The sequence below is a fragment of the Brachycentrus maculatus genome, unplaced genomic scaffold (assembly GCF_059751285.1).
Source record: "Brachycentrus maculatus isolate JH-2025_06_01 unplaced genomic scaffold, ASM5975128v1 h1tg000198l, whole genome shotgun sequence".
Taxonomy (NCBI): Eukaryota; Metazoa; Arthropoda; class Insecta; order Trichoptera; family Brachycentridae; genus Brachycentrus; species Brachycentrus maculatus.
Window position 1 is genome coordinate 368,026 of NW_028280949.1, and position 26,687 is coordinate 394,712.

The following is a 26,687-nucleotide window of genomic DNA, read 5'->3' on the forward strand; positions in this document are numbered from 1 at the left end:
GTGCAATTATTCCACAATACAAATGAAATTAAAGCGAGGTATATTGATTCAAATTGAGTATTTACGTTTGGTAGTATGATTTTTTTCTATAAAAAAGAGACTAAAATTAAATATGCTGATCTTTATATATAATTTTTTAAACGATAAATTACTCAAATATTTTAAGGATACTATAGTGTTGATCAAAAATTTTCATGAACATATTACTAGAAATAAGGATAAAATAAGACTGCCATTGTTGAAAAAAACCGAGTCACAAATTGTTTAATGTATAAGGGTTTGAAAATGTATGATGAGATGCCTGAATGTATGAAGAATGAAAAGAGTCTGAAAGAATTTAAAAATAAATGTTTTGTTTATTGAAAGGAGATGTAAATATAAATATATGATGTAAATTAAGTGTTAATAATAGTTTGTATAAGTGTAATATAATCTAATTAAAGAAATAAAAAACAAAACGCGATGTATTTCAAAGTCAAGAGAAAATAGATTTCATTAATTGGTTCGGCAGTCATTTTGCGGTAAAATCTATCCATTTTAATTGAAGAAATAGTGCAACATTTTGGGCGTTTGTGCACTACACGGAATTTTACCGTCCGGTTTTCGGAATTTCAGTTAGCATTATAAACGGATCGGTGCGTGAACACGCTAAGCGTAAATTCGATCACGCTAAACTGTCGTAGTCGCTTTTATTTTTCAAAACCGGACTTGTGGACGGTATAATTCCGGGTAGTGTACTAGCCCCCTTTGAGTGTGTCCAAATACTTGTTCACAAATCTGGATGATCTCCAATTATAGGAGTTATTTTTCACATTATTTTTTTGACATCATATGCCTAATATCCTTTTCATTTAATCCTATTTTAAAAAATGATCATTTTTCATATTCAGAAAATACCGTATTCATTTTATTATTTAACCTTATAATTTGACCAGTAAATTTATTTACAATATTTTCAGTGTGTCCAAATACTTGTTCACAAATCTAAAAAGCCTTGTAAATGCCCAGACTTCCATATTTTTCTTCATCTGTGCTGAGATGTAAAAAAAAATAAAAAGACCAGCCCATGGCGGTCGTAAGCCCCGTAAATGCCCAGACTTCCATATTTTTCTTCTTCTAAGTCGAGATGTCAAAAAATAAGATGATAAATTTAGGGTTGGGTATTTAGCGGAGGGTGGTTCAACCTCGACCCACCCTTATCCCTCTTAGCTCGCCCCATTTGTTCGCAGATAATCATTTGCCAGACATTGTTTTGATTTTGCCGATCGCAAACTACCCTGTCACCCCTCCATACGAAACTAAGTAGGCAGGGGTAGGTACCCCTAAATGAGGGGAGAGAAAGGAGAAATAAAGAGTTGTATCGCGTAATCATTAACAGTGGGTTTAAAATGTTACTTTTAACTCATTAAACGTTAAGGTATTTTATTTATTGTTTCGGCATTGACTTTGTGGTAAGAAGATGGTAAGACTTAGTGGTATTTTTTGACATCTCAACAGAGATGAAGAAGAATATGGAAGTTTGGTCTGGTTAAGTGATCACTTTACACACGTGTAACATTCACCAATTCTACCCACGATTGGCAACCACACTCAAATTCTTGGTAATTCTATAATATATTTACGATATTATCGAATTTTGAAACATTGTAATTGAATCACTAGAATTTTCACGAGAGACGTCTATTAGTGAGACGGAGAAGCTATTTCATTCAGCAGACACTCTTATATTTGTATGTGAGGTCCAAATCCTGCATTATAATCACATACATGAGAAATGCCAGAAAATATAATTTTTCATTTTATTATTTTAGCTTGTAATTTGATCAGATAATTTATTAACAACGTATTGAATGCGTCCAAATACTTGTTGACAAATCTGGATTATCTCCTATAGGAGTTATTTTGGGTAGAATTGGTGAATGTTACAAGTGTGTGTATGATCACTTTACCACGCCTGTGACGGTCGTAAACCCTGTAAATAGCCTAACTTCCATATTCTTCCTCAGATAACGACATCTTCGATCAGGCATATTTCTCTTTATCTAACAAAATGTGTCTAATAAACGCGACGCGGTCCTTGAAATTTGGCCTTTAATTTTCATTTAATTATCGATTATCGAATCACTGCCTAAGAAATTTTATTTCAAAAAAATAAACTTTACATTTTTGGTAAAATTTATTATAACTGTACGATTTATTTGATAGGCGCCGTGGCATGGTAGGGTAGATGCTTGACTACGAACCTAGCGTCGTGGGTTCGTTTCCCAAAAATTTGCAAAACATATTCAAGAAATATTTATTTTCAATTGGTTCTTGTATGTGTGATGTGTTTTCGCATTTCCTTTTCTTTCATTCTTTCCTGCAGTCAAGCTGTGGCGTGCACAAAGAATTAATTAGGGCAGGCAGTAGAGGTAGATGGTAAGGTAAACTAGGTACTACTTTTAAGGGTAGGCAGAAGAGCTAGGTGGTAAGGTAAGCTGGTAGGTACTACATTGTAAGGTAGTGTAGGTACTGGTTGCGTTTTTATATGTCACGCGGGTAAGTTAAGATAGGCACTACTTTTCTGCTTATATGGAATACACACCCATGCAGACAAGCCATAAGAAAATAGAGGTTTTGCGAGTTGTTCCTTTAAAAAATATACATGGAAGTTTCTGTATTTACAAAGCTTATGACCCATAGGCTGGATAAGTGATCACTTTACACACGTGCAACATTCATCAGTCTACCCCTGATTGACAATTTTACTAATATTTTTAGAACTCATACATATTCCATCAATCTCGTGATACTTCATCAGTTCACAACAGCCATCTATGGTTGGATTGAGAAAGCTTTTATTTACAAAGTCTAAGTAAGTATCGATGAATCGTAGAAACCGCACCCTTAAAAACCAATCAAGCCTCAAATGCACAATCGATCAGTACATTACAACCTCAATGATCTTTCTTCAACCCTCGAGAGCGTCTCGAGTATATAATGGTTCACGATTTCCATTCCAAAGGGTTGCGACTCCCGTACACTTTGAAAAACCTGTCAATAAAACAACCCCTTTCGTGTTCGGAGGAGTTTTATATTGTAGCGCTTTTAGGCACAATAAACCTTTGTAACTCCTCACTTGAATTATCGAGGAAGCGTTGCATTCGGCAGTATCGCCTATTACAGGGATGGCGAACTTGTGACAAGCGAGACAATTTTGCGAGGTAAGCGAATGACGAGAAAAAAGTGATTTACAAAATTTTGTAAAAAGTATTAAAAATATGTAGTATAAAAAAAATCAAAACGTTTTTAAATAGTCATGTGTATTTTCTTCGTTCATCAATAGTTTTAAAAGCGACAGAAACGAAGGATACGATGACATTCAAGCATAAATGAATAGATACGCTTGTATTTAGTGGATGTACTCGTAAAAAACGTTAATTCGAAAATATGAAAGTTTGACGTAATGATACATATACGTTTATAAAGTTTTCAACGTTCTATGAACTGGGAAAATACATCAAAAGTGTGAAATGTCATATATGTGGTTCTTAAAGTAAATTCATCTATAATTTTAAATGCGGTTATTTTATTCAAAAGCTTTGAATAACAGAGATTATTCAAACATGGATTTCAGATTAACGTTTTTTGCCAGTATACCCACGATAAATTGTATCAAAAGCTACTAACTATGCACCCGATATAAAAAAATGATATCTGGCATCCAACAACGAAAATCTCACCAATGTATTTTTTCATTAAGTCTATTTTTCATTCATTCCTTTTATTTTCCCAGTAAAAAGTACATAATTATTTTTTTCGATGTATTAATGCTTTGTTTTCATTGAAAATCTGAAGTGACACAGATATTAGATGCATTTTTATTTCCATGACACGTGGCACGCGAGATATTATTAAATTAAAAAAAATCCACTCAGGCTGTAAAAGGTTCGCCGTCCCTGGCCTATTATATTACTTGTCTGTACATTGTTAATGTTATATCATACTTTGCGGTGCGAAAAAACGTATTTGTATTTGTTTAAACAACTCGCACAATAAAAGCGGTGGGTTTATTAAAGAATTTGGGAGCCGACACCCGCTGAGCTTTTGAAAGTTGCGTTATTATATTATAATAACAGTGTAGAAATATGGGAGCTTTTGTTCAGAGACATCTGTTGCTGAAATTTTGAAACACAGCAGTGAAGAGGTTCCGTTTTGTTATGCATTATTGTTATTTTTCTATGGTACTATGAAAGATATTAAATAATTTTTTACTATAACATCTTAAGTGTGTGCAAATCCTTGTTTACAAATCTGGGTTACTTCACCTATTAGTTATGTTTACCTTTTAATATCTCAACATAGATGAAGAAGAAGAATACAGAAGTCTGGGTATGGTATTGATAGGGTTTATGACTTTTCATAGGCTGTTTAAGTTAATACTTTATACTCGTGTAGCATTCACCATTTTACCGATGAGTGACAACCTTACTACTCAACTTCATGGAACTCAATTCATGTATGTATACTCATGTTTCATTCTATCATATAATTAATATAATTACGGCTTCGTGTGTGAGTTCAAGGCAGTATCTAAGGTTGATATAACTTTACGAGAATTTAGGTTTAGAACTAATTTTTACATTTTAATTTATAATGATAAATAAAAACACACGTGTATTCGAATGCAATGTGTTGTAAATTAAGTGATCACTTAACTGGCCTTTGACAGGTCTTAACCCCCTGTAAATACCCAAAATTTTGTCTTCTCCTTCATCTATGTTTAATGTTATTTGACTTTTTTAATTAAAGTTTTACTAAGTAAATACCACTATTTCTTAAATCTACCGTGACACGTGTTTCGATGCATACCGCATCATTTTCGAACACCTTAGATACATAGTAGATTGAAATAAACTTAGTAGATTTTTAAGAAGTAAACATAGTAGATTTTAAGAAATAGTAGTTTTTACTAACTAAAACATTACAAATGGATAGATTTTACTACAAAGTGACTGCCGAATCAATTAACCCTTCCAGGAGTACAATAATTTATAACCAACTTTCTCTGGGGAGTGGTTTTTTTATGTTTATGTTATGAATGTTTTAAAAAAAAACACTTTGTATTATGAAGACAAAAGTTATGTGAAAATAATTTAAATAAATAATAAAGCTCACCATCTTAAGGTTTTATTTCATAACAAAGTTAAATACAAATATCCACAGATGTCATTACTATACAAATTACATCATACCAACTGACATATAGACTTCGACGTCATCAACGTCGATACTCCTTTGAGGAAAATTCGCACCGACGCCGACGTTCATTTACGTCCATAATAATTTAAAAGGCTAATAATTTTTTTTCTTATAGATACTAAATATAATGCATTGATTGTAAAACAAAGATACTATATAGGTTCAATGGGAATATTTCAGAGGATTGGTTTCACTGAACACAGGATTCAAATCCTAAACTTCGTGCATAATAAAAACACGCCCTGAAATATCACTATATAACACTAGCCATCCTAAAGGATAAACTAATTTCCGTTCCATACGAAAATGTGCTCTATTGCATTGCATCAAAAGCCTATTTTCATAAATGCTCCATAATCTCTTATGGTTGAAATCTCCATCCACTAATTGCGCTTTACATAATAAAATTTCCACTCAAAACGTAAAAGATATTTTGTGCACATACACATTTAAAGTGCTCTCATAGACTAGCAATTTTAAAATAGGGTTGGCAGAACGTCAAAAAAAAAGAAAAAAAAACATTAAAATGGTCCAAAAATAAAACGATTTATTATTTATTGCCAGTTAATTAATGTATTTAAACCATTGAATGATATTCTTAAATGCTAATTTAAGAAAGGTGATACATCATTTTAATAAAAAGAATAATTATTCATAGCATATTTAAAATTGTCCAAAATTCTTGTTCACAAATCTGCGTTAGTAAAAATAATCTGGTCAAATTATAAGGTGCATAAAAATGCGAAACATGTTTTCAGGTGGTTCCCAGGTATGCGAATTTAATCCAGGATTCAAACCTTGCATACAAAACAAAGAATATTTTCTTAAGGAAAGCTTTCCCTATTCAAACAAAGATGGTAGTTGAGAAGTCACATGTACTGTGTCATGCGTTTGATCAATATACATGTATTTAAAGGAGGAGAAAATTTTAATAGTGTGGTTGTCAATCATGGATAGAATTGGTGTATGTTAATCGTGTGTAAAGTGATCACTTATAACAAAGCCTGTGATGGTCGTAAGACCTGTAAACGCCCAGACTTGCATATTCTTCTTCATATATGATGAGATGTCTAAAAAATCAAATATTCATTTTAGCCCTGTTAGCTCCCAGATTTCCATAATCTTCTTCATCTATGTTGAGATGTCAACAAAGCAAATATTCACGTTAACCTCAGCGGGAATCGAAATCATATTTTTTTATTCGGTCACTAAACACAGTAACTATTATATTATTTATTGATTCGGCGTTAGCTTTCTGGAATGACATGTTCATTATTTTTTTAATTAAACACTTGAATATGCCACTTTAATGAGTTTTATTTTATTTTTATTTTTAGGAAGAACAACAGTTACAATATATGATACATCAGAATACAAAAAATAAAATCATGAGTACCAACTATAGTTCTTCACAACTATGCATAAGAGAGGTCTATATAAAGGAAGAGACATGAGACAAGGATGGGATAAAGAGAAAAGGAGATGGCAGTGATAGGAAAAGAAGAAAAGGAAAGGGCAGGGAATAGAATGACTTTTTAGTGTTTTTTTTAGTTTTATTTATATATACGACCAGTTTCGAAAACTTATAGATGTTTTCATCTTCTGGTACAAATTAAAACTTTGATTTGTACCAGAAGATGAAAACATCTGTAAGTTTTCGAAACTAGTCGTATATATAAATAAAACTCATTAAAGTGGTATATTCAAGTGTTTAATTAAAAAAAATAAAAATTAGTAATCAATCAACTATTATACTAAAATCCTGAATTGGAAAAATATTTGTAATATTGAAAATCTTCCTTTTATTTTTTCATGATTTCAGCCCTGCGCTGAAAGCCGTATGGGTTTCATATTCCTGAAAAGATGCAAATGAATTTGCAAGTAATTCAGGTCCAGGTTGAACCTAAATTGCTTCGGTTCAAAGGGCTTACAATCCTCAATGGAAAAGTAAATTAATAACTTCATATTGTATACACGTTTATATGACTGGCAAATTCGCATTTCAGATGAAACCTAAACACCCTTTCAAAAATTCATATGAAAGTAATGAATTGAAAAACTAAAACATATTTTTTTTAATAGAGAAATATTTGTGTTTGTATAAAATAAAAAAAAATAATAAAACCCTTATCTGCACCCCAATGGTGCATAGGGCACTGTGTCATATAAACGCAGTGTTATCTTGATCGTTTACACATGAAGGAAGGGTGATCAGCCCTCCGCTTCAGGTACCAGTCCATGGTAATATTGAATAAATATTACAGTGAAAAAATCACGTATATTTATTTTACCCCCCTTGGGAATCGAACCCGGGACCTCCAGAACAGCAGCCGAGCGTGCTGACCGTTACACTACGGAGGCTGTTTTTATTATTTACACAAATATTCCAATTAAATACTATTTCTGTGAGCCTAAGCGGCTCATTATTAGAAATAGGTATCTAATTGTGGTAGAGTGGGTTCGAACCGAGAAACTCTGACTTAAGAGTCCGCGACACTAACCACGGGACCATAACCCGACCACAAATACACATTTCTATTTACTATTTTACCATTATGTAACATACTTTAAATGTGATCGAATTCCATGTTTGCAATATTTAAATTCGTTGTTTTGCAAATAAAGACGAAGAGTTTAATCTATTATACTAATTAACTAAGTAACCATCATGACGCTTCTTCTCATGTAGGGATTGGCAGAGAGAATAGAACGCCACACCACTCTGTCTTCTACACATTCCTCGCATTTACTACATTCGTGCATCTCGTCATACATAGGGGGTTTGTGCACTACGCGGAATTTTACTATCCGGCACTTCAGTTAGCATATAAAACGGATGATTGGCTTGGATTGGCTTATGCTTTTGTCTTTCTTTCTTCGGATCGGTGTGCTCGATCGGAGCGTGATCAAGTTGCGCGTAAATTTGATCACGATAAACTGTCGTAGTCGCTTTTATTTTTCAAAACCGGACTGCCGGATGATAAAATTCCGTGTATTCCGACTATTCCGACTTTTGACCTGACTGCTTTTAAGTATTTAACATTGATCATGCCATCACCATTTTCTCGGTCTTACAAATAAATATGAGTGATTTTTCCCGTCTAATTTTTATTCAATATTACCCTGGACTGGTCCTGAAGCGGAGGCTGATCACTTTTCCTTCATGTGTTAACGATCAAGATATGTAATGCTGCGTTTATATGATGCAGTTTTCTTTGATTGGTTTCTGTTTTTTTTTTTTGATATTGTAGTTCTACGTATGATTTCATGAAGTGTGTACCATCGATGATTTATACGCCGTTTAGCTATATTTGATTTAAAGTAGTACCTTATACGCCATTTAGCGCGGATAAGGAGAAATGAGACTTGTTTCAGCAACTATTCTAATAAAAATATGCTATGTTTAATCTGTTTTACTTGGTAAATACTACTTTTTAATAAAATTTATTGTGACACGCGTTTTAATGCATTCCGTGTTATTCTTTAACACCGCGTGATGCGAAATGCATCGAAACGCGTGTCACAATAGATTTTAAGAAATATTAGTATTTACCAAGTATGTAAAACTTTAATTAAAAGTAGATAGATGTTACCGTAATGTGATTGCTGAATCAATCAATGAAAAAAGATGTTAAACAGATAAATTATATTACGATTTTTCTTTTTAATTGCGAATTTATATAAAAGTATAAAATTATATTTTCATGTTGAAAATTTTCATTAATCAAAATAAAATATTAGTGGCAAACTTTAAAGGTTTTCTCTAGGTACGATTGCCGACGGATTAAAAAAATATATATATTGGAAAATAACATTTACGATATGATTGTAACAACCGCGAAGGACTGGGATACATTAGTAGAGTAAATTAAAAAAAAAATAAAGTAAATATTTGTGTTTTTATTGTTTACACAAATATTTTAATTTCATACTATTTCTGTGAGCCTAAATGGCTCATTATTAGAAAAAGGTATCAAATTGCGGAAGAGTGGGTTCGAACCGAGAAACTCTGAATTAAGAGTCTGCGACACTAACCACGGGACCACAACCCGACACATGTTACAAGTACGGATACGGATATGCATACACAAGTACGGATATGCATACTTGAGTGAACAAACTATCATCTTGTTTTTTCTACATTATTTTACTTTTTCCATACCTTCTTCACTTCGACATTTGTAAAATCGATTACATACTTTTCTATTTTGACATCTCAACATAGATGAAAATGAATATGAATGCCTGGGTTTTTACAGGACTTATGACCAGTCATAGGCTGATTAATGGGTTACTTTACCCACGTGTAACATTCACCATTCTTCCCATGACTGACAAACACACAACTAATTTTTTTGTAAGTCTAAGAGATGGATCATTCTTATGACACAAAACATATAAGTTCACAAAAGACATGTTTGTTGGATTGGGATTTTTTGTTTAGCAGAGACAATTTTATTTGTAAGCACGTATTTGGAGATACTTCAAATGTTGTGAATTATAAAATTTAATGCAAGAATCTAAAGCGTTGAGTCTATGTACATTAAAAAAATCATAGTCACTGGTCAAATAAAATATGTGTGGAAATTTAGAGTTTTTTAAAAATATTTTAGTTATTTACTGACATTTCTTGCTGAAATTTCATTTTATATGATAAAATACCAACTACATAGTTTTTTACACATATGTTTCCACGTTTATTTATTGGATAATTTATACAGCACTGTTTTTGTGAGTAATCATTTTGAGGGCACGAAAAAAACTATGAATTAGTTATTTTATTAAAGAGTCGTTATTTTATTGTATAAAACGTAGTTCCACCAAGAAATGTCAGCAAAAAAAATATATCTGTTTATTTGATTATTTTGTAAAAATGCATGATTTAATACAAACGTACCGTCATTTTTCTTGAATTCATCTGTGTGGTGCTGTGTATTATTTCCCAGAATCTGGTCGATGCTGTACATGGCTCTTGGACGCATTCCTGATGAAGGAGACGGTCTTCCGGAAGCTTGTCTAGAGATCATTGTAGATCTTCAATTCCAACACTTCCAGAAGAAGAAATATCCCAGAAAACACTCCAACTTCTTGCATATAAAAATCTCAGTCAATTTTGATTTAGAAATCACCAGTATTGTATATACTTAAATTGTTATTACAAATCACTTTTTACAACATAATTGTTCAAATATTAGTTTTTTTTAAATCGTAATATGAAATATTTTGTAGTATGTCATGTAATACAAAACATTCAAGACAACTTTCGACTGACAGTAATTTAATATAAATCTAAATTTATATCATATTTCGGAACTCATTTAAAAGCGATCGATCTTAATTACATCACATTATGTAATTAAATCAGATTACAGAAGCAACGAACTTCAATCAATGTTTATTTAATATGGTATTTGTCATTAATAAATTAATTTATTATCTTAATATCGTTGAAAAAAAATGTCAATTTATCAAGCGGATGTATTTGAAATAATTGTCATATTCACACTTTTTAAACATTAAAATAACACATTTATTGTATTTGAATTGAAAATCGCACTTTTTATCATTTATTTTAAACAACACATGTATTGTATTTGAAATCCATTTAAAAATAGTTGCCCAAATTCCACTTTTTAAACATTTAAATGACACATGTATTTTGTCTAAATTATATTGAAATCAATTGTCAAAATCACACTGTTTAATCGTTTTAATGACACATTTATTGTGTTTGAATTCGATTTAAAATAATTTTAAAATCGCACGATTAAATTTTAAATTACACATTTATCGTATTTGAGTTCGTTTTAAAATAATTGTCACGATCACTTTTTTAAACCATTTAAATAACACAATTATTGTGTTTGAATTTTATTTAAAACAAAAGTCAAAATCGCACTTTTTTAACATTCAAATAACACATTTCTTATATTAGATTTTTTAAAAAAGAATTGTCACAATTGCACTTTTTATCATTAAAATGATAAATTTATCGTGTTTGAAATCGTTTAAAAATAATTGTCAGAATCGCACTTTTTAACATTTAAATGGCGCATTTATTGTCTTTGAATCCGATTTGATTACTCGCTTAAGTAAAGCACTCCGATGCACATAAATCACCCCTTGTGATTGGTGTGGTGCCAGCTCGTTAGGGGTCGCGTCCACCCCGCTCGAACTGTGGCGACTGAATGAAGGCTCGCCTGCACTACTCTCTCGAACGTAGAACCTCAATAACCCCACCGTCGATATATCTACCAGACGTGTGCTGGCTCGGTTTATCAATGATAGTTTTACATGAATCCGAATCTAAAACATTTTCCCCATATTGTATTAAAAAAAAACTGACCAACTAACCATTACGCTGCTTTCATAAGAGAAGATAAGTTTGAAAGCAAAAACCGTCAAATACTTAAAAATTAAGGCACCTTACTTTAGAACCAATAAAAAAATACACTAAATAATTTCCATTGATTGAATATTTACTTACAATGATTCAAGTATCGATTTTTCTAAAATATATTTTTTTAAATCATTTAAAAAAAAGGTTTACATTTTCAATGATAAAATATTTAAACCTGCTTAATTTTTTACAATCAATAAATAATATTAATGTAATTTTTGACAAAAAAAACATAAACGAAGCAGGTATCTAGATTTCTCTGCTTTAAAAACGATTTCTTGTTAAATATATAAAATTTATATACATATTTCAGTATACTACAAAGTAACTTATTAATAAACTAGGTAGGCAGAAATAATAAAACCCCACACCAATTTTGGCTGTCCAAACTTAAAACACAGTAAGGGACATTTTTTGTGGTACGTTTTTTTGCATTTTAGGACTAAGTAAAATCTACTTAGTCAAAAAATAAATAAAAAAACGTACTACAAAAAAATGTTCCTGACTGTGTTTCGAGTTAGGACAGTCGATTCTGTCTTTGCTTTAAATTCTTTATTATTTTTATTTCTTAAGTATTTTATATTAAATACAGTATTAAAACTAATATTTTCAATTAATTTGATATCTTCTTACAATAAATATAACATTTATTTTTAAATTCATTCAAACTTTTTTCATTCTTCATATATTCAGGCATCTCGTCATATATTTTTATACCTTTACACATTACTCAATTTACCGTTCTGTTTTTATTTTTCAACAGTGGCAGTCTTATTTCATCCTTGTTTCTAGATACATGCTTATAATATTTTTTATTTAACAACTTTATCGATAAAATATTTGGGCATGCATCTTCTTATAAATAATAATAATAATAATAAACCCTTATCCGCACCCCAATGGTGCATAGGGCACTGCGTCATATAAACGCAGAGTTATCTTGATCGTTTACACATGAAGGAAAGGTGATCGGCCCTCCACTTCAGGTACCAGTCCAGGGCAATATTACAGTGAAATAAACACTTATATTTATTTGACCCGTCTGGGAATCGAACCCGGGACCTCCAGAACGGTAGCCAAGCGTGCTGACCATTACACTACGGAGGCGTATATACATACCCGCTGATTATTCCGACTATCTGTCATATCTTGAAAAAAAATTTGTAGTTTTCATTCTGATTTAAATTAAATAAATTAGAAATGTGTAAAAATCTCGTAATAATATCTTTGATGAATATACGTATGAGGAGATGCATGAATTTAGAAGATACGAAGAATATTTGCAAAGACAGAGTGGTGTGGCGTTCTATTCTCTTCCCAACTATACGGAGAAGCGGAGTTATAGTTAGTTAGTTGGTTAGTTAGACCAGACAATTTTATATTTATTGAAATGTTATCTAGATCAAAATCAGATTTAAAAACTTGGACATTGCTAATTGAAAGCATTTTGGAATAGCACCGTATTAATTCCGATTTTTAATTCCTTCCGGAATGAGTCATCCCTCATTAATATGACCTACCGGTAAAGGATACACTACCTGTTCCCTTGCTAATGTGTCCTTAATGCCCTCGAGGATTAGGCTATTGTTACTTAACTAGTATTTAAGTTAATCAACATTTTATTTGCATTTGAGAAATCGGACCTTTCTTTGCTTATCTGAAATATTCAAGTTATGAACTGTGAAATGTATTGAATAAAAAAGTGGTTTTCATACAGGTATACAAGTATATGTATAAACTTAACGTAGAAATATTATCATTATCTTTAAGTTCTGTTTAATATTTTAATGTTATCATCAATTTCTGAATTCAATAAAAAAGTCAAGTTCAGATGAATCATCTATATTTTTTTATAATTTTTCTTTTAAACTTTTGTATCATATAAATATCACGTCACTTCAGGTGTGAGTTAGTGGCAGTATCTATGGTTGATTTGAGAAAGGTTTTTTACTTTTATATATTATAGCAGAGCCTTTATTATTTAATATATTTTGTTTATTAAAAGCATTGTTAACTTTGTGGTATAGTAATGAAACAATATTTAAGTTTTGTATAAATGTCAGACCTTAACAATTTAACTATTTGTCTACATTTGACAGGATGTTGGAATGATTATTCCGAAACCGGTAGTCACGAAGTAGTGTTTTTAAAAGTGGTATTACACAAAGTGAAAGATAATTTTTTTTAAACAAAAAGCTTCCCTCATCCCACCATAGACGTCTCTAGTGAAATCAAGCACTGTGTTCCAAGTTAAATCAATATATATATATATATATATATATATATATATATATATATATATATATATATATATATATATATATATATATATATATATATATATATATATATATAGAAGTTTTAAGAATTTAAATAACGAGGTTATCAATCGAGGGTAGAATTGGTGAATGTTACACGTGTGTAATCAGTTTAACCAGCCTATGACTGTCGTAAGCCCTGTAAATGCAGACTTCCATATTATTATTTATCTATGTAGATGTAAAGAAATAACGAATTACATTTGTAATTGTATAATACATTATTTGTATTATTTAAAATAAAATAAAAAACACTTGTATTTTACCACTTATTAAGTTTTTTTTTCATTACACACGACTAGTTTAAAAAACTAACAGATGTTTTCATCGACAGATGAAAAGTGAAACCTGTAAAAAAAGTGGTATAATACAAGTTTTAAATTTTAAAAAATCAATGTCGTTCCACAAAGTTAATGCCGGATCAATAAATAATATAACATTATTTGTGTTATACAATTTTTGTAAGTTTAATTGTATATACTCGTTTTCGCACCCTAAATGAATGAACTATTATTAAGAGGGGAGTATGTAGATTAGCCGTTAATTTGGTACTCAAAGGCAGGTAAGGGGGGTTCGAGATTTGTCGAGTATAGATTCAATTCGACGTGCTACATTGTTATATTAATGATAAGATCTGAAAAGAGATATAACATGTGATAATAAAAATTAAACAACGTACCAAGGTAATGTACCTTCTATAATAACTTCAAAAAAACGTCGGAGACATTATGACATACCATTTATCATTAGAATCCTAACTTTTCTTGAATGTTTTCCGCAAATACTTTGTGGCACATTTTATAAAATTTATAAAAATAAATTATCTTTGTTTTCACCACTTTTTTATTAAAACAATTTAATCTACCGGTTTCGACAAGAACCTTGTCATCGTCAGGGTTTATTTTAATTCAAAAACATTAAAAACAATAAAATACTCTCACCAAATCCTTTTAGGATTTTTACGGAGTGTGTGGAAGTTTTTGGTGACAGTATTTTAATGATTTTAATGTTTCTGAATTAAAATAAACCCTGATGATGGTTAAATTGTTTTAATGAAAAAGCGGTGAAAACAAAGTTAATTAATTTTATAAAGAATCCTAACTATCCATTAAACCTCCTCCTTTAGTTTTTCTCTCTACCTCCTTGCCTTTTCCTTTGCCTTCCTTATTATTATCAATTTGTAATTTGTTTTATATGTTCATGTACTATCTACACTCTGATTGTAAACAGCCATATATAGTATCAAACGTTTTGTCAAAAAATCAATATCACTAGTCTAAAAAAAGGCTTTGTTTTTTAGTAATAAGCCCGCCAATGTACTTATTTAGGAGTTTTTTTCCCATTTTTTTAAAATCATATTTTCATGTGGTGTGCGGAGTGCGTGGAAGTTTTTGGCATTGTAAGGGAAGGGTAATTAACTATAACGTAACTATTTATTTCAATGTTTTAAATTCAGTACATAAACCCCGAGGATAACAAGGTTCTTGTCAAAACCGGTTGAAAAAGTGAACCAATAAAAAATTGTTAAAATAAATTTGTTTTTATTTTATAAAGTTTATAAAATATGCCACAAAGTATCTGCGAAAAACATTCAAGAAATACTTATTTATTTTCTGTACATAAAGTTTAAATAATTATAAATACCATATAGTCAATGCTGAACTATATTTATATTAAATCAAGTCTAATTTTAGACTTTGTCTACTAAAAAATATTAAAAAAAAAAAACAAGAAAAAAAAATTAAAAAAATATATTTTTTCTTATTATAAAAAAGTAAGAAAAAAATCCCTCTCCATGCACAAGACCTTAGTCTCTTGTTTGGAGAGGCTCAGCGCAACTAAAATTATAAGATTGAATTAAATATAAATGTATAGAAATTGTATTAAAAATGTAACAATATTAAATAAACAAAAAAGAATCAGAATCATTTAAAATCACGTAGCGATTTTTTTCCTGAAGTTTTCATTTGCACAGATTTGAAGATTATACGACTTGAAGGCGTTAGAGATTTTCAAAACAGTCCCCAAACGATAATGCCAGTTGGACAATGGTCACACTTATGATTTGTACTAACGAAAGCTAATACAAATTGGCTTTGGTATATAACGGTTCAAGTAAATATATTTTTTTAAATAAATCCTTTTTATAAGTGCTGCGTTTTCATTTAAATTTTCTTACAATTTAACTAGGTAACTAACAAAGTACACTAATATACTATTATTTACACTTAATTTACATCATATATATATATATATATATATATATATATATATATATATATATATATATATATATATATATATATATATATATATATATATATATATATATATATATATATATATATATATATATATATATATATATATATATATATATATATATATATATATATATATATATATATATATATATATATATATATATATATATATATATATATATATATATATATATATATATATATATATATATATATATATATATATATATATATATATATATATATATATATATATATATTTACATCTTCTTACAGTAAACAAATTATTTATTTTAAAATTATTTATAATAAAATAATTACACTCTTTTCATTCTTCATACATTCAGGCATCTCATCATACATTTTCAAACCCTTATACGTTAAACAATTTTGTGACTCGTTTTTTTCAACAATGGCAGTCTTATTTTATCCTTATTTTTAGTAATATGTTCATGAAAATTTTTGTTTAACACTATTTTACCCTTAAAATATTTGCGTACTTTATCGTTTAAAAATTTAAATATGAAGATCAGCATATTTAATTTTTTTCTCTTTTTTATAGATAAGCATCTAAGAAAAATCATACTTTTGGTTCAAATATTATTTCTTATTTCTAAATATTATTGACTTGAGCGCTTATAACCTTGAGCATCGGAAGGAAGCACTTTATTTAACCCATAATTAAGCTCGCTCATTTACTGGGATTAGTCTTCTGAGGGTTAAGGATAATATTGTTAAATACGTGTATAGTTCTTGGTTCCAGCCAAGTGAGAAGGCATTGGGTTATTCCCAACTTGGTAGTGGTACTACATTTGAAAAGTAGTGGCAATACTAAGAATATTATAGAATTACAAGGAAGAGAAAGTTCGAACAAGTAGGAAGGAAAAAAAAACACGTTTATACAAATAAAAAAATTAAAAAAATTACGATTTATGTTTACAGGGCTTTTTTTACTCACATCATGTCAAGCTTTTTATTGAAAAAAATATATTGAATATCATTTAAATAATCATTAAAATACTATGCTTTATCATTCTGACGAATTATATAAATAAAGATTGTAATTAGGTAAGCGCAACCATTTTTTCATCTTATTGATTTTGAAAATTAAAAATATATATATATTTATCTGTGAAAAAAGATTTCAAATGATTTCAATTATTTTTTTACATCTCATCAAAGATGAAGAAGAATTTGGAAGTCTGGGTATTTACGGGGCTGTAATTGGAGATAATCCAGATTTCGTGAACAAGTATTTGGACACACTCACAATGTTATATGTAAATGATTTCAAATTACCTTCGAACAAACGTCAGATTTGAATGATTGTAAATTCTTTTTAAATATTCGTCAGATTCAAATGATTCCGAATTCTATTTTTGGACAAACGTCAGATTCGAATGATTCCAAATTCTATTTGAACAAACGTCAGATTCGAATGATCCAAATTCTTTTTAAACAAACGTTAGATTCGAATGGTTCTAAATTATATTTTTGAACAAACGTCAGATTCGAATGATTCCAAATTATATTTGAACAAACGTCAGATTCGAATGATCCAAATTCTCGTTAAATAAACGTCAGATTCGAATTTAGAATTCCCCCGTTTCCCACCAATGAGGTCGCCGGGGAGGCTGTAATTCAATTAGGAAGGTTCTACGTCTGCAGGAAAGTATTTGTAATATAATACGTACTCGGGCTTCTGGGGTCACGGGGCGGCGCGGAGGAACGCGATTGGTCGGCCGAGTCACGTGGTGCACTAAGACACACCCACCGCTATTTTGCTCTAATCAACTGATAAGTAGAACCTATTTGAACTATTTATCGCCATTAATATACGTCATCCTTTGTCCGACGCCGTAGTGTAATGGTTAGAGCGTTAAGGGTTCGATTCCCAGAGGGAGGGGGGACAAAATAAATACAAACTTTTTTTTCACTCTTATATTTATTTAATATTACCTTGGACGAATGGATAACGAGAGAACGATTAAAAAAGTAATAATAAATATATGAAAATAATTATTTGGCATCAAAAAAATATGTATGATTTAAGACCTCGAAATTTAACCCGAAACCTCAAGAACGGTAGCCAAATGCTTAAACCACTTCAGTATGGAATTGGAGCGATCATTTTGAGTGTGTCAAAATACTTGTAAACAATTCTGGATTATCTCCAATTCGTCGGCAGTTCTTGTCAGAACTTTAGGACGCGGATCTGACTTGGGAGGATGCAAGGGAGCTGGAAGCCGACAGAAAAACCTGGAGACGGTTTGTGGACTCCATATGCTCCACCTAGGGAGCGGATATGGTTTAATTAATTAATATTGAGTAGTGTGGTTGTCGAACATGTGTAGGATTGGTTATTGTTACTCATGTGTAAAGTGATTACTGAAACCAGCCTATGACGGTCGTAAGCCCCGTAAATGCCCAGACTTCCATATTCTTATTCATCTATGTTGAGATGTCAAATTTTTTTTTAAAATTTTTTAATTAGATCCAAGGGGAAATCGAACACAAGACTCCTAGCAGAATACGAAAACGCTTACATTTAATAAAAATTCCTAGAATTTGGAGAAAGCAAAGTTCATTCATAAATTTTTACTATCAGTTCGTTTACTACGACTTTATTCGTCCATTATTAAAATTAAGCATTTATTTCTAAATTAAAATAGCACCTTTAGAGCTTCATTATCGTTCCAGTGCTAATGGCACTTTATGGGCTATTAATAAGGGCTATTATTACGAATTATGACGGGCCATTTGACCTTTTGGGGCCCAATTTCATAGTAATTACCACTGAATTCGAAAGAAATTCGTCATTGGAAATATTTATGCATCATTATTGAGGTATTAATTGGCATTAGAAATTGTTGTTCGAATGATTTTTAATCGATTAATCTAGAAATCGATTAATCTAGATTCTGTCATACACAAGCATTGTATATCATGATTTTTTTGTGTTATTTATTGGTTCGACATTAACTTTGTGGAATTACATGTTAGGTCAGAATTCTGGATAACAATCACATCCAGGAGAAACGCCAGATAATATATTTCAAATATTTCAATACTAATAATAATTAAATTTTATTATTTATTACGGGTAAGTCTTTATTGATTGCCTTACTAATATCTAATCTGTACTCCGCATGCCTCCTGAGAGCCTTAATCAAGCTTGCCTCTTTTACAAGGCATCAGGTTCGCGCCGCCCAGGACGACCACTGCTGACAAGTCGTCGGCAGTTCTCGTCAGAACTTCGGGACGCGGATCTGAATTGGGAGGATGCAAGGGAGCTGGCAGCCGACAGAAAAGCCTGGACACAGTTTGTGGACTCCATATGGTCCACCTAGGGAGCGGATATGGTTATTATATTATTATTTTATTATGTAATAATAATTATAAAACCCTTATCCGCACCCCAGTGGTGCATAGGGCACTGGTTCATATAAACGCAGTGTTATCTTGATCGTTTTTTTACTCATGAAGTAAAGGTGATCAGCCCTCCGCTTCAGGTACCCTGGGAATCGAACCCGGGACCTCCAGAATGGTAGCCGAGCGTGCTGACCATTACACTGCAGAGGCGGAGATTATGTAAACAAAGACCAAAATAACTAATCAACTAAATTTAACACCGAGCCCACATTTGAAAATATTCCCATTGTGATTCTTTTGTCGTTTTTCTCTCTTTCAAAAATTTTATTTTATACAAATGTCAAAGTAATAATTTTATGTTAATGACCTGATGATGGAATAATCTTCCGAATACATTAGCCACAAATAAGTGTTTAAAAAAGTGGTATTATACAAAGTAAACAAAATAAATTATCTTAAAATAAATAAATAAATGAATATAGAATGGATCCAAAATACATATATAATCTGAAAAATACTTCATAGAAAGATATATATGTAGTGATTAGTCCTGTTTTCTTATTTTGTTTTTACCTTACGTTTTTTTCATATTTTCTCGATTGTAATATTTTTTCATTTTTTTATATTTACTCATTTGTTTATTTTAAATATGCTTCTTACCTTATGTTTTTCTCATATATTTCTTTTAAATGTGCTTCTTATGCCTTTTATTTTTTTAATTGTTTTTATATTTTGCCATATATTAGGTTTGGTTATATATAAAAAAAATTGTAACTTCATTATTTGTATTATTTTTTGACATCTCATCAAAGATGAAGAAGAATATGGAAGTCTGGGCATTTACGGGGCTTACGACCGTCATAGGCTGGTTTGAGTGATCACTTTACACACGTGTAACATTCACCAATTCTACCCATTATTGACAACCACGCCACTCAAATTCTTGGAAGTTCTATATATATGAACCAATTTAGAAACCTTGTTCATGAATCTCTAGAACTTCACTAGAGACATCTATTGGTGAGATGTAAAGAAGATGATTCATTATTTGTGTTTCAGTCAGTTGGCTTGGCCATGTACTCTGCATGCCTCCCGAGAGCCTTAATCAAGCTTGCCTCTTTTACAAGGCATCAGGTTCGCGCCGCCCAGGACGACCACTGCTGACAATTCGTCGGCAGTTCTCGTCAGAACTTCGGGACGCGGATCTGACTTGGGAGGATGCAAGGGAGCTGGCAGCCGACAGAAAAGCCCGGAGACAGTTTGTGGACTCCATATGCTCCACCTAGGGAGCGGATATGGTTATTATTAGTCTTGTTAACTTAAATCCCATGTCCCAAAATGAGAAATAGAAATTACTCATCGGGAATATTATATGGATATATGACTTATGTTACATACATATGTTTTGAAAAAAAAATAATAATGCGAATAATTTTCCTATATTGACGTATGAGGAAATAAATAGTGTCCTATGTTATTAAGATGGATGATAATGAGACTTTTTTTTCAGACCACCCCTTAGCAAGAAACGCCAGCAGGGTTTACGCAAGTCTGATTTCAAAATATTCATTCATAACTTCTTTACATTGGTCTTTTGTTCACAGACGTAAGTTCTCGAAACAAAGGAAAGATTATTTTGGTGTAAATATCTTAGCAATGGACCTGTAGGAGAAATTAGGATTTAACTAAGGTTAGTTCATCTGATGTATGACAGCGATTTCTTCTGTACATTGTGAGTTGGTGAATTCTGGTGATGAATAAATCAAAGATCAATTATGTCACCTACTTTCAAAATCCGCCTGATCCTATTTTATAAGATTTTAAAATAAATACTCTATCGGAACGCCAATTGTGGGTTTTATTGTTTAAAATATTTATATACTTGAAAACCCTGCTAAAAATACTTAAAAACAGCAAAGTATGTATTTCAAATTCCGATATATTCATGAAACTTGCCTTCCGACCCATATCTGCCAATCAAAGAGCGGGGATAGGTCAAAAATTAAGGTGAGTTTTTTAATACTGAAAAAAATAAAAAAAATGAGAAAATATAGGAAAAAATGCCACAAAGTATCTGCGAAAAGCATTCAAGAATATATGAAAAAGCGTTTAATTTATTTTACATATTTTTTTATAAAGAGTTTTAGTTTTTATATACACATATATTCAAAACTTATCTTTCACAATTTGCGTCGAAAAGGATGAAAAAATCTTTAAAAAACTACCTGATTTTTCTTCCACAGTACATCATCATTATCTCTGCCTCCCGTTTCCATTGTCTTGGCTGTAAACACACTTAGAAAACCACCCTTGGTTTTTTTCTAAATTACTTTTCATATTTTGAGTCTTAGGCTTTGTCTCCTAATGACTTCTCAAATCACTGCATTGTCCTGCACACTAGTGGAAAAGATAATTTAAAGGAAGCTTTAGGCAAATCCTTTAAGGATCAACGATGTCTTTAACATCTCCAAGTTTAAGGAGAGAAAGGCTTATGTTGTAATCCGATGTCGATTTAATATTACACTTGTTCCATGTTTTACTAACTGCAAAATAAAATGGTGGTGCAGATGTTCGAATGATGACATAAGAAAATAATGCAAACCTGAGATAAGCATTATGGATGAAATTAATAATTAATTAAAAGTGAGTTGGGATGGTTTGGAAGTGTGGGACGAATGAAGGAATGAAGAACTGTAAAAAAAATTTACGAGGTGAATGTAGTTGGACAAAGGAGCAGAGGAAGACCGAGAAAAACTTGGCACAATCAGGTTTGCCAAAAATATTTAAAAGCGTTCAGGTCCGGTTTGGAATATTCGGTGGGTATGCATGAGAAGATGCATGCAAGTATTTCGGATCAACACGGCCTTAATACATATAATTAATAAAAACAAATGTACCTAAAATAAATAAAAATAATAATTAAATAAATAATAAATAAAATAATTGAAAAATTTATTACAGTGCCCTCTGCACACATATATATATATATATATATATATAACGTGGTAATATTTTTCTTTGTAAATTGGGTGTAAATGTAAAGTGGGTGTATAATAATAAAATAAACAATGTGTTGCTTTGTAATTAAAGTTTATAATTAAAGTTTATTCTTAATTTATGTTTATAATATTTTTCTATCTATCTATCTGATTCTGACAGTTCAGAATATTATATTTTTTCTATCTGATTTTCTTTTGTTTTATTCAGTGCGACGCATGCGACATCTGGTGGTAGAACTGTTTTATGTAGGTACTATTTGTAAGTACTTAATAAAATGTATAGGTAGGTACCTAGGTATTTTATTACATATATATATATATATATATATATGTATATATATATATATATATATATATATATATATATATATATATATATATATACATATATATATATATAAATATATTTGTATATATATATATATATATATGTATATATATATAAATATATATATATATATATATATATATATATATATATAATATATATATATATATATATATATATATATATATATATATATATATATATATATATATATATATATATGTATATATATATATATATATATATATATATATATATATATATATATATATATATAATATGTATATATATATATATATATATATATATAAATATATATAAATATATATAATATATATATATATATATATATATATATATATATATATATATATATATATATATATATATATATATATATATATATATATATATATATATATATATATATATATATATATATATATATATATATATATATATATATATATATATATATATATATATATATATATATATATATATATATATATATATATATATATATATATATATATATATATATATATATATATATATATATATATATATTTATATATATATACATAAATATATATAAATAAATATAAATATATATACATAATTTCTCATTCACCGTTCAATAAATGCAGGGATGCACACGCGTAGGTACAATTTGGTCGACCCCTTTGGCTATAGAGTGCCTTGTTTGCTTTAAGTGTACCTTTTTATTCAGTGGAACGATTTTGTCACAGTATTTTTGCTAAGCGAAATTGGAACGAAAGCGCTGGCAAACCAAAGTAAAGTCAAATTAATTCCACCAGTATTTACTTAAGCTTTTCTACACGGTGGTTTGGAACGTGCATCGCTTTGATATTCGGGCGTTTATGATTAAACTAATAAAAAACATATGTTCGTTTATGATTAAACAAATAAAAACATATCCCTATTGCATGTTTAACCTCGGCTCGTAACGCATGTTTGTGCTGAAACATTGAGTGCGTGTTGGTCTTCGGGTCGACCAAAAATCGCATGTGTTAAACATTTTGTGTTGTTTTAAGTGTGTAAATGGTGCTATGGTGGTGTGGGTGGAATTGTTTGCATGCTGTGGTAGTCATTGTCCTGATGAAGAGACGGATACGTGTCAAAACCGGTAGATATGAAAATCTCGGTGAGTGGGTACATACTAATATTATTAAAATTTTTGTAAAAAAAAAAGGAAAATGACTAACCACAAAGAAAATGCTTTAAATATTAATAATATTGAGAATAATAAAAAACAACTTATCACCACGTTGCTTTCCCGTATGCAGTAGAGAGAATAAAACGCCACACTTATCTGTCCTTGTAAACAACCTTCGCCTCTTCCACATTAATTCATCTGCTCATATGTACATACCCGCCGATTATTCCGACTTCTGACCTGACCACGCTCAAGTATTTGACATACTCTGCTTCTATTATTTATTGTTTCGGCATTCACTTTGCTGTAAGACATAATAAAAATATAAATAAAACTTTTAAAACATTTTGAGTTTGTCCCAAGACTTGTTCACAAAATCTGGATTGTCTCCATTTAAACGAGTTGTTTTCATATGAATATTTTTTTACATCTTATATATCTTAAGATGAAGAAGAATATGGAAGTCTGGACATTTACGGGGCTGACAAAAAAAATAGAAGTTTACATTTATCATTTTGGATTGTACTTCACCTTTATGAATTATATTCATTCTTCTTCAAACCCTTATCCGCACCTCAATGCCTCAATGGTGTATAGGGCACTGCATCAAATAAACGCAGTGTTTCTTTATCGTTGTTAACACATGAGGGAAAGTTGATCAGCCCTCCGCTTCAGATACCAGTCCAGGGTAATATTGAATAAATATTAGAGCGAAAAAATTACGTACATTTATTTGATCCTCCCTGGGAATCGAGCCCTGGACCTCCAGAACGGTAGCCTAGCGTGCTGACCATTACACTACGGAGACGGACAAATGAATTATATGATAATATTTTTTTTTTATTGTGATTTCATTGATAATTTATTAAAATCAAAAAGCGCTCGTTATAAACATTGAATGATGACTATTATCCTAAAAGTAAAATCGTTCTTGAAAAAAAATTAGTTAATTTTTTTTTAGAACGAATTTTCCTGACCACCCTATGCCCCGGCTACCGTATCTCGCTAGTTATATATTCTTTTCCAAATAAGTTGAGGGTAATTTCGCCTGTTTTCTGTTTAGCCGTTTATTTGATTCCACCTCCAGTACCTACCCGCCAGCCCGCCCCCCCCTCCTCTCCCGCTCCCCCCCACCTAGACTAGCTCCCGTCAACACGTGCGCTGATAGCAACAATTTGAAGTGATTGCATCAATAAATCCGGAAGGAAAATAATCACTTGGTCTTATAGGATTGTGGATATTATGTGTGTATATATATATATATATATATATATATATATATATATATATATATATATATATATATATATATATATATATATATATATACATAGATTTATTTTCTGGCATTCTATTATTATATATTTTTTATTTATTTGTATATGACTTAATTATGCATTATAATATAAATACATTGCTCTTCATTGTTATATATTCGATTGTAAAAAGCTCTTAAAAAAAATAATTTATATATAAATATATATATATATATATATATATATATATATATATATATATATATATATATATATATATATATATATATATATATATATATATATATATATATATATATATATATATATATATATATATATATATATATATATATATATATATATATATATATATATATATATATATATATATATATATATATATATATATATATATATATATATATATATATATATATATATATATATATATATATATATATATATATATATATATATATATATATATATATATATATATATATATATATATATATATATATATATATATATATATATATATATATATATATATATATATATATATATATATATATATATAAACGTTGTGAATATTTAATAAATTGTCTTATTTTTGAGAAAATTTAAAACATCTTTTTAATATTTTTTGACATCACAAGAAGAAGAATATGTAAGTCTAAGCATTTACAGGGCTTACGATCGACCATATTACTATGTCGAGATGTCAAAAAACGACTCCTATAATTTATTACATTTTGAGTGTGTGCAAATACTTGTTCACAAATCTGGATTATCTCCACTTAAAGGAGTTATTTTTCACATTATTTTTTGACATTTCATCAAAGATGAAGAAGAATATGGAAGTCTGGGCATTTGCGGGGCTGACGACCGTCATAGGCTGGTTTAAGTGATCACTTTACACACATGTAACATTCACCAATTCTACCCATTATTGACAACCACACTACTCAAATTCTTGGAAGTTCTATATATATGAACCAATTTTGAAACATTGTTCTTGAATCACTTGAACTTCACTAGAGACACCTTTTATCTAAAAAAAAAACGAGCTCCTATAATATTTGGACACACAAATTTAAATAATGATTAGAACCAGATTCTTTATTTTTTGAGGTGTATTTTTTTTGAGCCACTCATACATTGAGACAAAAGCGATACGACACTATGTCCTGACGTCGGACCACGATGCAGTTTTGGTATTGTGGCCTAAAAGTTCGTTATCCTTTGGCCACCCCGTACAAAGCTGGTGTCCAGTTTTATATTAACCACCAAGTAAATATTTTGTTTCAGTCTAGCTGTTGAGGT

The 26,687-nt window shown here is 30.0% G+C and overlaps 1 protein-coding gene across 1 annotated transcript in view; it reads right to left on the minus strand.

Annotated features, from left to right (window-relative positions):
* The window catches only part of hbn (aristaless related homeobox homeobrain), a 35,722-nt gene extending 25,397 nt beyond the window's left edge, over window positions 1-10,325 (minus strand). The window contains exon 1 of the mRNA XM_088263329.1: window positions 10,139-10,325. Coding sequence (XP_088119455.1) covers window positions 10,139-10,268 — 130 coding nt within the window. The 5' untranslated portion in view covers window positions 10,269-10,325. The remainder of the gene's footprint in view (window positions 1-10,138) is intronic.
* Between the last annotated feature and the right edge of the window lie 16,362 nt (window positions 10,326-26,687).